This window comes from Coregonus clupeaformis, chromosome 16 (genome assembly GCF_020615455.1).
Source record: "Coregonus clupeaformis isolate EN_2021a chromosome 16, ASM2061545v1, whole genome shotgun sequence".
NCBI classification, from domain to species: domain Eukaryota; kingdom Metazoa; phylum Chordata; class Actinopteri; order Salmoniformes; family Salmonidae; genus Coregonus; species Coregonus clupeaformis.
Genome location: NC_059207.1, coordinates 4,598,750 through 4,613,544, shown reverse-complemented (window position 1 = coordinate 4,613,544; position 14,795 = coordinate 4,598,750). Strand labels below are relative to the sequence as shown.

The following is a 14,795-nucleotide window of genomic DNA, read 5'->3' as shown; positions in this document are numbered from 1 at the left end:
AGGTGGAATATTTCCTTGTGATGTTTCGTTTTTACGCTGGGTGCATTTTATTTATGTAAACTGAATAAACTCTGGACTTCGGTATTTTACCTCCTTTGCCTGACTCCTTCATTCACACCTCGTCACAGAATCACTCACCTGCTGAATGGAGTCAGCAGGAGAAGACCGCATGATTGGAGTTGTGGCAAGGGTCCAGGAGCATTCCTCAATGCTTGCCAGCTTGGGGGAAGCGATGGATCGAGTTCTTCAGGTAGCACAACGCCTGGAGAAGAGAGGACCCGATCTATCGAGACCAGCTGGTCAACCGGATCCAGCCATCTACACACCAGCCCCTGGAGGGATCCAGATATCTCGGCCACCGGCGTTTGATGGGACGGCAGCGCGATGTAAGGGATTTCTGCTCCAACTAGAGCTGTATTTCTCCAGCATCAGGCCGGCGCCACTGGAGCGGGAGAAGGTATCTGTCCTCGTTTCCTGCCTTTGTGGGAGAGCCCTGGAGTGGGCCAACGCGGTGTGGAACGAGGGAGGTGCCGCGTTGGAGGATTACGGGGAGTTTGCTCGCCTCTTTCGGGCCGTTTTCGATCACCCGCCTGAGGGTTGCGAGGCGGGCGAACGACTGGTCCATCTGAGGCAGGGGACGAGGACCGCACAGGACTACGTGCTGGAGTTCCGGACGCTGGCAGCGGGGTTCCGGGTGGAACGAGCGGGCCCTGATCAACCATTTCCGGTGCCTCCTAAGGGAGGATGTCCGACGGGAGCTAGCCTGCCGTGATGCCATGCTATCGTTCCATTTGTATTTGCCAAGGTGGAATATTTCCCTTGTGATGTTTCGTTTTGTCGCTGGGTGCGTTTTATTTATGTAAACGGAATAAACTCTGGACTTCGGTATTTTACCTTCTGCGCCTGACTCCTTCATTCACACCTCGTCACAGAAACAAAGATATTGAAGTATGCTACATTTTGTTTTTTTATTATTTTTAAGGCTGTTCTCTTGCTACGATCATTCAGTCTGATATCCTGAAGACATTCACCCAAGGAGATACAGTAAATTTGCAATGCCTCATGTCAGGTGAAGTTGGAAACTACTACGGGTTCAAACTGACAGTGGGACAAGCTCCAGTGATGATTGTATCTATTTATGCTCACTCTGGAAGTCCAACATTTTATAGGGAGTTTGACAACAACCCTTGGTTCGCTGCAGAGAAGAACAGGGACAGTTCCCTTTCAGTCGGTCACTCGGTATAAAATACTATGGGGAGTCAATTACCAATCATATTCACCTGAAGAAAACTAAAAACACACCCAACGGGCCAATGAATGCAGAGCCCGCCCTCGGAAGCCCCGCCTTCCTGGCTAAAACACCTGTGCTCGCATTCATTTCCTAAATTCTTCGCTCTTCAGTTCGCCTGAAGGAGAACATGTCACGCAATTTACAAATATTTCAAGCACATGAACACTACTAAATTCCGCTCCAACTTAGATGTCTGTTAGTGGGGAGAGAATTCTCGTTACCCCTAGTTGCGAGTTCGGGTCTTGGTATCAGTCTTTGTGTTTCCTAAAAGCTAGCTACTTTCTGCTCTGCTTGTGTAGCTAATGCTTCCTTGCTTGGGTAGGATTTGTGTTTGCTAAAAGCCTACCACTTCTGCTCTGCTTGAGTAAGATGGCCAGTGGTAAGAGTAAGTTCAAAAATGCTAAACAGCCAGTTTTGAGACTCAGACCATGCCCTAGGGCATGTGATTTAATAATGAAAATTAAAGATACTCACAAGTGATGTCCTGTTTGCCTGTAACTGTGTTACAGTGGCCTCAGGGCTGCCGGAGATGGGGAGAGGGGGGCTGTTTGTGGTCGGAGTTGTTTCCCACCTGTAATGCAAGGGACTGGAGTTCAATTCCCTGATGGGCATCCCAGCCAAGCAATGGCTAGCTGGATGGGTTCTCTGCTTCCCTGAAGGTGTTTGGGAACTGCATTCTGGAAAGCTACATTGATGGACGCTCTTATCTAGAGCGACTTGCAGTAGTGAGTGTAGATGACAATGTATGGGAGGTTGGCTGCGTGCTCCACCCAGTGGCGGGCATGCGAGATGTCCCCGTGGGTGTGTCCTAGCATCTGTTTTAAGAGAGGAGATTTCCTCCCTTCTTTGGAAGCGAGCTAGTCGGGTGATTCCTGTGTCGGAAGTACAGAGCGGTTGGTACAGCTGGTCTTTCCTAGTTCCTAAGAGCAATGGAACGCTGCATCTCATCCTGGACTTGAGTGGTTTGGACAAACAACTCAAGGTGCTCACGCATTGGTGCGTCCAAGCGATTGGTTAATGTCCATTGATCAGAGCATGCATATTTTTGTGTGGCTATACATCCTCACCACAGAAGGTTTCTGAGGTTTCATTTCGAGGGTGTGGCTTACGTGTTCCTGGTCCTGCCTTCAGACACTCCCTGTCGCCCGCACCTTTGCTATGGTGGCGAGGCAGCTTTGGCACCGTCCTGTGTCAGGGGATCAGAATATTGGCCTGTCTGGATGATTGGCTGGTCATAGCGGAGTTGAGGGATCAGGTGAATCTTCACACTGTTTTCTGATATTTGGTCTCTGGGTTCATGGTGACTCACAGGTAAAGTTGTCTGACACGTTCAGTTTTCTGGGTCTCGTTCTGGACTCGGTTCCATTAACTCCTTGGAGAAGCCCGCGACTGCTGTCACAGTGAGTTCCCATGGGCCGGGTAATGTCCCGAAGGTGATCGCAACAGAGTCATCCTCACTGGGATGGGGAGCACTGTGTGTGGGCTACTCGGAAAGGGGGTTTGGTCGACAGCGCTAAGGGCGCTGCAAATAAATTACCTGCAGCTACTTGCAGTTTTTCTGGCGCTGAGGCATTTTCTTCCGATATTGGAGGGGCAGCATGTGTTGGTAAGGTCTGACAACAGGGACGGCGGTGACCGTACATCAGGGAGACGTGGTCTCTCTCTCTCTCTCCCTCTCCTGAACCTGGCCCGTTATCTGCTCATAAGGAGCAGTGTGCATTTCTTGTCACTCACCCCGACATACCTTTCCGGATCTCTCAATGTGGGTGCGGATCTACTTTCCTCTCTCAATGGAGTGAAGACTTCACCCCTCGGTGGTTGCCCAGATATGGGATTGGTTCAGCAAGGCCAATGTAGATCTTTACGCATTGCGAGAAAAAGCGCTTTGTCTCCTGTGCTTCTCAATGAGGGATCTGGACGATCCGTAGGGAACTGATGCTTTGGTGCATCAGTGACCTCGGGCTCGGCTTTATGCTTTTCCTCTTTGGAGAGGGTCCAACAGGAGGGTCTGTTGTTGATTTCTGGGGGCTCCCCGTTGGCCGAGACAACCCTGGTTCGCAGAGATCATCCGCCTGTTAGGCAGGGACCCGTGGAGAGTTCCGTGTCGTCTGTATCTTTTGTCCAAGGTGCACAGGAGTGTTTGTTATCCACGACCACAGATATGGAATCTTTGGGTTTGGCTGAAATTGACGGCTAGGGGTTTACCCTCGAATTTGATTACGACTATACAGTTGGCGTGAATGCCCTCTACGAGGGGGTTGTAAACGTATAATTGGAGTGCGTTTGAGGGTTGGTGTCAGATTAAAGGAGATTCTCCTTTTCAGAGCTCTATTGTGGTGTTCTTGCAAGAGCTTTTTGAGCAGGGCTTTTCCTTTTCTACATGGATAGTTTATATGGCAGCCATCTCGGCGTGTCATGTAGGGATTGATGGCTCTACCCCGGGGTCTCATCCTCTGGTGGTGCAGTTCCTGAAAAACGAGCATCACTCAGACCAGTGTCTAAGCCTTTGGCACTGACCTGGGACCTGGCTTTGGCCTTGGCTACTCTGTGTGAGCCTCATTTTGAAACATTGGAGTCTGTGGACCTGGAGGTCCTTTCCCACAAGTCTGCCCTGCTCATGGCCATTGTGGAAATATCCACGGCCTGTGACTATTGCGTGCTCTGCGCGAGTATATAGATTGGCGCTCTGCGCCCGTATATAGATCAGCTCAAGGATATCTGCATTTGTCACCAGCTATTTGTCTGTTTTGCTAATCCATTTCGGGGTAAGGTACTTTCTAAACAGCGTCTTTCTCTTTGGTTTGTGGAGGCTATCTCCTTGGTGTATGACAGCAAAGGGCAAGGTTTGCATAGCGTTGTGTGTGCTTACTCCACTAGGGGTGTGGCAGCTTCTTGGGCATTGTTCAGGTGCATAGCGATTGGTGATATCTGTGCTGCAGCAAGTTGAAGTTCACCACATGCCTTTGTGAGGTTTTATCGCTTGGACGTAACTGCTCCCAGTCTGGCTCATAGTGTTCTTATGGCTGTGTCTGGGAGTTAGGAAGCGCGCCCGGTTACGCACTCTTATCCGGGTTACCACAGTTTCCCTGTGGGTTTGAGCCTTGGGCTGCCATGGTTCGGCGATGAGGCAGCGTGCAAATGCGCATTATCAAGTGACAGCAGGTGCCCTGTTGTTTTTTTGGACTCCTTGTGTGAGTTCAGGCATTCCAGACTCTTCAGGAGCCTTTTTGGAACCGGTAGGGTCTATGGACTTGTTCGTGGTCGAAGTTAGGCAGCATTATGTCCAGGTTACCACAGTTTCCCTGTGGATTCCCTTCAGCAGCCTTAAAATCAAATCAAATTACTCACTTACAAGCCCTTAACCAACAATGCAGTTTTAAGAAAGAATACAAAAAAATACTACAAATAATAAGAAATAAAAGTAACAAAGAATTAAAGAGCAGCAGTAAAATAACAATAGCGAGGCTATATACAGGGGGTACCGGTACCGAGTCAATGTGCGGGGGCAACGGTTAGACGAGGTAATTGTCACGGTTTCGGCCGAGACTGCTCCTCCTCCTGGTTCGGGCAGGCTTCGGCGAGCGCCGTCCCCGGAGTACTAGCTACCACCGCTCTATGTTTCTGCAGTCCATTGCTTTTGTCTGTCGGTACCACCGGTGGCCAATTGTGTGTTGATTGCGTGCCCTAATAGTTCCTTGTTTTGTGTTAGTATTATTGTGTGTTGTTTTTCCCTGTCATGTTGTTCGGAGCTACGTGTTCGCACTCTGTTTGTTTTATGTTTAGTGTTTACGCGTGTTTGCGTAATGCTCCCTCGCCTCTTGTTTTTGTCGAGGTCGTGTTATTTGACTTTGGATTATTAAAATCTGTTGGACTTAACCTCTGTGTCCTGCACCTGACTCCTCCACCACATCCACATCGGTTCCCTTCTGATAGAACAACACACCTTTATGGAGTCAGCAGGAACAGCGGCGGCACCCGAATCCCTGGAATACCGGATCAATTACCAGGACACCATGATCCGGCAACTCGGGGCCGCCATGGACGAGGTGTCCAACAGACTGCGCCGTTTGATGAATCGGGAGGTGCCCACGCCTTCTCACACCATCCCAGCACCAACGGCCAGTCCTCCTCTCTCAGCACCGGAACCCAGTGGCATTCGGCTCTCGCTCCCGAGGGCATATGACGGTTCTGCAGCCGGGTGTCAGGGCTTCCTCCTACAGGTAGAACTTTACCTTGCCACTATACACCCGGCGCCCTCGGGATACGAGAGCGTCTCCGCCCTCATCTCCTGTCTCTCCGGCAAGGCGTTGGAGTGGGACAACGCCGAATGGAGGGGAATAGACGCCGCAACCATCACCTACGCAGAGTTTTCCCGCCGCTTCAGGACTGTCTTCGATCATCCACCTGAGGGGAAAGCGGCGGGAGAGCGTCTATTCCACCTCCGACAGGGGAAGAGGAGCGCACAGGAGTTTGCACTGGAGTTCCGGACACTAGCAGCGGATGCGGGGTGGAATGAGAGGGCCCTCATCGACCACTACCGGTGTAGCCTACGAGAGGACGTTCGTCGTGAGATGGCCTGCAGGGACACCAACCTGTCGTTCGACCAGCTGGTGGACATCTCCATCCGTCTAGACACCCTGCTGGCTACCCGCGGACGTCCCAGTGGGGGGTCGTCCATTCCACCCTCCAGCACCTCCGAGCCGATTCCTATGGAGCTCGGGGGTGCTGGTGCTAGAGAGAGGAGGAGAGGGAACCCGAGGGAGGCCATCCCCTGCACCACCTGTGGTCGTGGAGGACACACCGCGGCCAGGTGCTGGGGAGGGTCTCCTGGGAGAGGTGACAGCAGGCCACGCACTGGGGAGTCATTTCAGGTGAGTAGGCGCCCCACTTACCCAGAGCTCTCTGTTGGTCACATGAGTATTCCTGTGAGATTTCCACAGGTGGCACCTCATTCCCAGCATAAGGCGCTAGTAGATTCAGGCGCAGCTGGGAACTTTATTGATCGGGCATTTTGTGCTAGGTTAGGAATTCCCCTTCGGCCGGTAGAAGTTCCATTCCCTGTCCACGCATTAGACAGCCGGCCGTTGGGGTCGGGTCTGATCAGGGATGTCACAGCACCGCTGACGATGACGACGCAGGGGGGTCATGAGGAAATCATTCAGTTCTATCTGATTGACTCTCCTGCGTACCCAGTGGTGTTGGGCCTTCCCTGGTTAAGCACCCATGATCCTACCATAGCGTGGCAACAGAGGGCTCTTATGGAGTGGTCTGCCCAGTGTGTAGGGAGATGTCTAGGTGTTTCCATAGGGCCGACCTCGGTAGAGAGTCCGAACCAAGTGCCCGCACTGCGCATTCCCCCCGAGTATGAGGATTTAGCACTCGTGTTTAGCAAATCGAGGGCAACACGGCTACCTCCTCATAGACAGGGGGGACTGTGCGATAAATCTCCAGACAGGAGCAGCTCTTCCCCGGAGTCATGTGTATCCCCTGTCTCAAGAGGAAACTGCGGCTATGGAGACTTACATAGCCGAGTCCTTGGCACAAGGATACATACGGTCCTCCACTTCTCCGGTCTCCTCGAGTTTCTTCTTTGTGAAGAAGAAGGGCGGGGATTGCGCCCGTGTATTGATTACCGTAGTCTCAATCAGATCACAGTGAAATACAGTTACACACTTCCACTGATTGCGACGATGACGGAGTCATTACGCGGAGCGCGGTTCTTCACAAAGTTGGATCTCAGGAGCGCGTACAATCTGGTGCGCATTAGGGAGGGGGATGAATGGAAAACAGCATTTAGCACCACCTCGGGTCATTACGAGTATCTCGTCATGCCATACGGGTTAATGAATGCTCCTTCAGTCTTCCAATCCTTTGTTGACGAGATTTTCCGGGACATGCATGGGCAGGGTGTAGTGGTGTACATCGACGACATCCTAGTGTATTCTTCTACACGAGCTGAGCATGTAGCCCAGGTGCGCCGAGTGTTGAGACGACTGTTGGAGCATGACTTGTATGTCAAGGCAGAGAAATGCCTGTTCTTCCAGGAGTCCGTCTCCTTTTTGGGTTATCGGTTGTCCGCGTCTGACGTGGAGATAGAGGTAGACCGGGTATCGGCTGTGCGTAATTGGCAAACTCCAACCACTGTAAAAGAGGTGCAGTAGTTCTTGGGTTTTGCTAATTACTACCGGAGGTTTATTCGGGGGTTTTGGACAGGTTGCAGCTCCCATTACGTCCCTGCTAAAGGGGGTCCGGTGCGTTTGCAGTGGTCGGCTGAGGTGGACAGGGCATTTGTCAAACTAAAGAACCTGTTCACCTCGGCTCCTGTGCTGGCGCATCCGGATCCCTCTTTACCATTCCAAGTAGAGGTAGACGCGTCCCGAGACCGGTATTGGGGCAGTTCTATCACAACGGTCCGGCACGCCACCTAAACTCCGCCCCTGTGCTTCTACTCCAAGAAGCTCAGCTCGGCGGAGAGTAACTATGATGTTGGGGACAGGGAGCTGTTAGCCGTAGTCCAGGCCCCTAAAGGTGTGGAGGCATTGGCTTGAGGGGGCTCAACACCCTTTCCTCATTCTGATGGATCACCGTAACCTGGAGTACATCCGGGCAGCTAGGAGATTGAACCCTCGTCAGGCTAGGTGGAACATGTTCCTAACCCGGTTCGTTTTAAGATCACATACATCCCTGGGTCCCAGAATGGTAAGGCAGATGCCCTGTCCCGGCGGTATGACACAGAGGAGAGGTCCAACGAGCCTACTTCCATACTGCCGGAGTCTTGTTTGGTGGCTCTGGTGGTATGGGAGGTCGATTCAGAAATCGAGCGGGCACTGCGTACCGACCCTACTCCCCCCGAGTGTCCTGTGGGGCGGACGTACGTTCCGCTCGAGATTCGTGATCGACTTATTTATTGGGCTCATACATCACCCTCCTCTGGACATCCAGGTATTGGCCGGACATTGCACTGTCTTAGCATGAAATACTGGTGGCCAACGTTAGCCAGGGATGTGAGGGTTTATGTCTCCTCCTGCTCGGTGTGTGCCCAGTGTAAGGCGCCTAGACATTTGCCCAGGGGTAAGCTACATCCCCTGCCCGTTCCACAACGACCATGGTCCCACCTATCGGTGGATTTCGTAACCGACCTTCCCCCCTCCCAGGGGAATACCACCATTTTGGTCGTTGTGGATCGGTTTTCCAAGGCCTGTCGTCTCCTTCCCATGCCGGGTCTCCCTACTGCCCTACAAACCGCTGAGGCCCTATTCACCCATGTTTTCCGGCATTATGGGGTACCCGAGGATATAGTGTCTGACCGAGGTCCCCAGTTCACCTCCAGAGTTTGGGGGGCGTTCATGGAACGGTTGGGGGTCTCGGTAAGCCTTACCTCGGGTATCACCCAGAGAGTAATGGGCAGGTGGAACGTGTCAACCAGGATGTGGGTAGGTTTTGAGGTCCTATTGCCGGGACCGGCCGGAGGAGTGGTCTAGGTTCATCCCCTGGGCAGAGATGGCCCAGAACTCTCTCCGCCACTCCTCCACCAATTTAACACCCTTCCAGTGTGTTTTAGGTTATCAGCCGGTCCTGGCACCATGGCACGAGAGCCAGATCGAGGCCCCTGCGGTGGACGAGTGGATTCGGCGCTCGGAGGAGACGTGGGGACGCTGCCCATGTCCATCTGCAGCGTGCCATCCGTCAACAGAAGGCGGCGCCCGACCGCCACCGCAGTGAGGGACCGGTGTATGCACCGGGAGATTGAGTCTGGCTCTCGACTCGAAACCTGCCCCTCCGCCTGCCCTGCCGGAAGCTGGGTCGGGCGGTTTGAGGGGCCCTTCAAAGTCCTGAGAAGATTGAACGAGGTGTGTTACAGGTTACAACTGCCTATAGAGTATAAAAATATTAACCCCTCGTTCCATGTGTCTCTTCTCAGGCCGGTGGTAGCTGGCCCACTCCAAGAGGATGAGATAGGAGAGACCCCTCCGCCCCCCTTTGGACATCGAGGGGGCCCCGGTGTACAGGGTCCGGACCATCTTGGACTCAAGGCGCCGGATGAGTGGTCTCCAGTATCTCGTGGAGTGGGAGGGGTACGGTCCGGAGGAACGGTGCTGGGTGCCCAGGAGGGACATACTCGATCCATCCCTCCTGACTGAGTTTCACCATGGGCATCCCACGCGCCCGGGTCCGCGTCCTCCTGGCCGTCCCCGAGGCCGGGTCGGCGCTACGGCTGGAGCCGCGCGTCAAGGGGGTACTGTCACGGTTTCGGCCGAGACTGCTCCTCCTCCTGGTTCGGGCAGGCTACGGCGAGCGCCGTCCCCGGAGTACTAGCTACCACCGCTCTATGTTTCTGCAGTCCATTGCTTTTGTCTGTCGGTACCACCGGTGGCCAATTGTGTGTTGATTGCGTGCCCTAATAGTTCCTTGTTTTGTGTTAGTATTATTGTGTGTTGTTTTTCCCTGTCATGTTGTTCGGAGCTACGTGTTCGCACTCTGTTTGTTTTATGTTTAGTGTTTACGCGTGTTTGCGTAATGCTCCCTCGCCTCTTGTTTTTGTCGAGGTCGTGTTATTTGACTTTGGATTATTAAAATCTGTTGGACTTAACCTCTGTGTCCTGCACCTGACTCCTCCACCACATCCACATCGGTTCCCATCTGACAGTAATTGATGTAATATGTACATGTAGGTATAGTTATTAAAGTGACCATGCATAGATAATAAACAGAGAGTAGTAGCAGCGTAAAAGAGGACGGGGCTGGGGGGGGCAATGCAAATAGTCTTAGTAGCATTTGATTAGATGTTCAGGAGTCTTATGGCTTGGGGGTAGAAGCTGTTTAGAAACCTCTTGGACCTAGACTTGGCGCTCCGGTACCGCTTGCCGTGCGGTAGCAGAGAGAACAGTCTATGACTAGGGTGGCTGGAGTCTTTGACAATTTTTAGGGCCTTCCTCTGACACCGCCTGGTATAGAGGTCCTGGATGGCAGGAAGCTTGGCCCCAGTGATGTAATGGGCCATACGCACTACCCTCTGTAGTGCCTTGCGGTCGGAGGCCTAGCAGTTGCCATACCAGGCAGTGATGCAACCAGTCAGGATGCTCTCGGTGGTGCAGCTGTAGAACCTTTTGAGGATCTGAGGACCCATGCCAAATCTTTTCAGTCTCCTGAGGGGGAATAGGTTTTGTCGTGCCCTCTTCATGACTGTCTTGGTGTGCTTGGACCATGTTAGTTTGTTGGTGATGTGGACACCAAGGAACTTGAAGCCCTCAACCTGCTCCACTACAGCCCCGTCGATGAGAATGGGGGCGTGCTCGGTCCTCTACTTTTTCTTGTAGTCCACAATCATCTCCTTTGTCTTGCTCACGTTGAGGGAGAGGTTGTTGTCCTGGCACCACACAGACAGGTCTCTGACCTCCTCCCTATAGGCTGTCTCGTCATTGTCGGTGATCAGGCCTACCACTGTTGTGCCATCGGCAAACTTAATGATGGTGTTGGAGTCGTGCCTGGCCATGCAGTCATGAGTGAATAGGGAGTACAGGAGGGGAATGAGCACGCACCCCTGAGGGGCCCCCGTGTTGAGGATCAGCGTGGCAGATGTGTTGTTACCTACCCTTACCACCTGGGGGCGGCCCGTCAGGAAGTCCAGGATCCAGTTGCAGAGGGAGGTGTTTAGTCCCAGCGTCCTTAGCTTAGTGATGAGCTTTGAGGTCACTATGGTGTTGAACGCTGAGCTGTTGTCAATTAATAGCATTCTCACATAGGTGTTCCTTTTGTCCAGGTGGGAAAGGGCAGTGTGGAGCGCAATAGAGATTGCATGATCTGTGGATCTGTTGGGGCGGTATACAGATAGGAGTGGATCTAGGGTTTCTGGGATAATGGTGTTGATGTGAGCCATGACCAGCCTTTCAAAGCACTTCATGGCTACAGACGTGAGTGCTACGGGTCGGTAGTCATTTAGGCAAGTTACCTTAGTGTTCTTGGGCACAGGGACTATGGTGGTCTGCTTGAAACATGTTTGTATTACAGACTCCGACAGGGAGAAGTTGAAAATGTCAGTGAAGACCCTTGCCAGTTGGTTAGCGCATGCTCGGAGTACACGTCCTGGTAATCCGTCTGGCCCTGCGGCCTTGTGAATGTTGACCTGTTTAAAGGTCTTACTCACATCAGCTACATAGAGCATGATCACACAGTCGTCTGGAACAGCTGATTCTCTCATGCATGTTTCAGTGTTACTTGCCTCGAAAGTGAGCATAAAAGTAATTTAGCTCGTCTGGAAGTCTTGTGTCACTGGGCAGCTCGCGGCTGTGCTTCCCTTTGTAGTCTGTAATAGTTTGCAAGCCCTTCCACATCCGACGAGCGTCTGAGCCGTTGTAGTACGATTCGATCTTAGTCCTGTATTGACGCTTTGCCTATTTGTTGGTTCGTCGGAGGGCATAGCGGGATTTCTTATAAGCATCCGGGTTAGAGTCCCGCTCCTTGAAAGTGGCAGCTCTACCCTTTAGCTCAGTGCGGATGTCGCCTGTAATCCATGGCTTCTGGTTGGGGTATGTACGTACAGTTACTGTAGGGACGACATCATCGATGCACTTATTGATGAAGCGAGTGACTGATGTGGTGTGCTCCTCAATGCCATCGGAAGAATTTCGGAATATTTTCCAGTTTGTGCTAGCAAAACAGTCCTGTAGCTTAGCATCTGCTTCATCTGACCACTTTCTTATTGAACGAGTCACTGGTGCTTCCTGTTTTAGTTTTTGTTTTAAGCAGGAATCAGGAGGATAGAATTATGGTCAGATTTGCCAAATGGAGGTCAAGGGAGAGCTTTGTAGGCATCTCTGTTTGTGGAGTAAAGGTGGTCTAGAGTTTTTTTCACTCTGGTTGCACATTTAACATGCTGGTAGAAATGAGGTAAAACGGATTTAGGTTTCCCTGCATTAAAGTACCCGGCCACTAGGAGCGCCGCCTCTGTATGAGCGTTTTCCTGTTTTCTTATGGCCGTATACAGTTCATTGAGTGCGGTCTTAGTGCCAGCATCGGTTTGTGGTGGTAAATAGACAGCTACGAAGAATATAGATGAAAACTCTTTTGGTAGATATTGTGGTCTACAGCTTATCATGAGATACTCTACCTCAGGCAAGCAAAACCTCGAGATATCCTTAGATATCAATCACCAGCTGTTGTTTACAAATATACATAGACCGCCACCCCTTGTCTTACCAGAGGCTGCTGTTCTATCGTGCCGATACATTGTATAACCCGCCAGCTGTATGCTATTCATGTCATCGTTCAGCCACGACTCAGTGAAACATAAGATATTACAGTTTATAATGTCCCGTTGGTAGGATATACGTGCTTGTCCACTTTCTTATCAAGCTATTGTACGTTGGCCAATAGTATCGATGGCAAAGGCAGATTAGCCACTCGTCGCCGGCTCCTTAACAGGCACCCCGATCTCTTTCCGCGATATCTCCTTTTCTTTCTACTGCGAATGACGGGGATGCGGGCCCTGTCGGGTGTCTGGACCAAATCCCTCTCGTAAGAACTCATTAAATAAAAATTATTCGTCCAGTTCAAGGTGAGTAATCGCTGTTCTGATGTCCAGAAGCTCTTTTCGGTCATAAAGACAGTAGCAGTAACCTTATGTACAAAATAAGTTACAAACAATGCAATTTTTTTTTTTTAAACAGCACGGTTGGTTAAGAGTCCATAAAACTGCAGCCATCCCCTCTGGCACCATTACAACTGTGTGCGGAAGTGCGCAGAGTGTGCATTTATCAGGGTTACCACAGTTCCCTGTGTGTTTGAGCCATGGGCTGCCACGGCAGCGCATGAGTACACAGATTCCAGGGTACTGCAGGTTTTCCTGTGGGTTTGAGCCTCGGGCTGCTGTGGTTCACGGACTCTGGTCAATGCTATGCAGCGCGTGTGTGCGCTTTGCCAAGTTACAGCAGCTGTTCTGTTGTTGTGGACTTCCGGTTCCTTGTATGAGTTCTGACATTTCAGGCTTGTAAGGTAAGTATTGTGCTCTGTGTGGAAAGTTTCTTGGAACTGTGGTGTCTATGGACTTGGGCTGCAGCGTGTCAGTGCGCAGAGCCAAGTTGCAGCATTTTCTGGTTCCCTGCCTCATAAGGCTCTGACAGTTCAGGCATCTCGGGTAAGTATTAGACCCCCTTTTGGAGCCAGTGGAACCTCTGTGTGATTGGGCTGCCGTGTGCCTCCTAGTTTGCTACCCTCTGAGCTAGCTTGGGGCGGGATTATGTGTCCCCATTGTATGTTATATCACGTTACCGACTGAAAGGGAACGTACTGTTATGAATATAACTACCTGTTCCCTGAAGGAGAGAACAAGGTATAACATATTTTGGCCCCGCGCCGTCAGGGGGTTTGAGCTCGCTCAAGAGCGGTACTGAATTTACTAAATTAATGCGAGCCCTGGTGTTATAGCCAGGAAGGCGGGGCTTCCGAGGCAGGCTCTGCATTCATTGGCCCGTTGGGCTTGTTTTTTGCTTTCTTCAGGTGAATGTGATTGGTCCTTGACTCCCCATAGTATGATAACTAGAACAGTAGTTATATTCATAACTCTACGTTTTGTGCTGACCATTTCAGATGCAAGGCAGTCAGATATTAGGATACAGTTACTTTGGAAACTGTGACCTTCGGGAAAGGTGTATTTTTGAGTATGATGGTAAGTAACACAGAAGTTTAATAATACGTAACTGTCTGGCTTTTTGTATGTAGAAATTATGCCATTCATATGGAATCATATAGAGCCTTGGCTTTATTGCAAAATGTGCAGATTCCAGTACCAAGCATCTCATTCGGCAAGCTTGTGTCTAAGTCAGTCCAGCCAAGAGACTCTGTGACTCTGAACTGTACAATACACACTGAGACCTGTGCAGGAGAACAGTGTCTATTGGTTCAGACATGGCTGAGGAAAATCCCGTTCAGGAATATTTTACACCCATGGATACAGGAGTGATCAGTGTGAGAAAAGCCCTGAGACTGGGTCTCCTACACAGAGCTGTGTCTACAACCTCCCCAAGAGGAACCTCAGCCTCTCTGATGCTGGGACTTACTACTGTGCTGTGGCCTCATGTGGGGAGATACTGTTTGGGAACAGGACCAAGCTGGACATTCAATGTAATTTCTTTCACTTATTTTACCAATTTACCATTTCCAGAGTTTTATAGCATGCATAATTGGTAACCTGTATTGTAAGATAAAGTGTACTATTACCTGATATTATTCCAATAAAACATTTATTGAAAATGAGCAGATTGAAATCATCAAATCATTTGGTTTCAGAGTATGAATTTCCCATGACTCTTACCGCTCTTGCACTGGTTGTGATTGGGATCATTCTACTGTCATGGGGGATATGCAAGGAAACGAACAGAGGACCTAGAGGTGTAGAAAGACTCGTCATTTGCATCTAACGTGCATATTAATAGCTACTAATCGACGTACTGTTATGTATGTTTCACAGTAATGTTCAACGATGTGTCCATGTAAGAGGAAAATATAC

General features: G+C 50.9%; 1 protein-coding gene across 1 annotated transcript in view; it reads left to right on the top strand.

The window, feature by feature from the left end:
• The first annotated feature begins 1,660 nt into the window (after positions 1 to 1,660).
• The window catches only part of LOC121572601 (titin-like), a 53,254-nt gene continuing 40,119 nt past the window's right edge, over positions 1,661 to 14,795 (top strand). The window contains exon 1 of the mRNA XM_045225874.1: positions 1,661 to 1,670. Coding sequence (XP_045081809.1) covers positions 1,661 to 1,670 — 10 coding nt within the window. The remainder of the gene's footprint in view (positions 1,671 to 14,795) is intronic.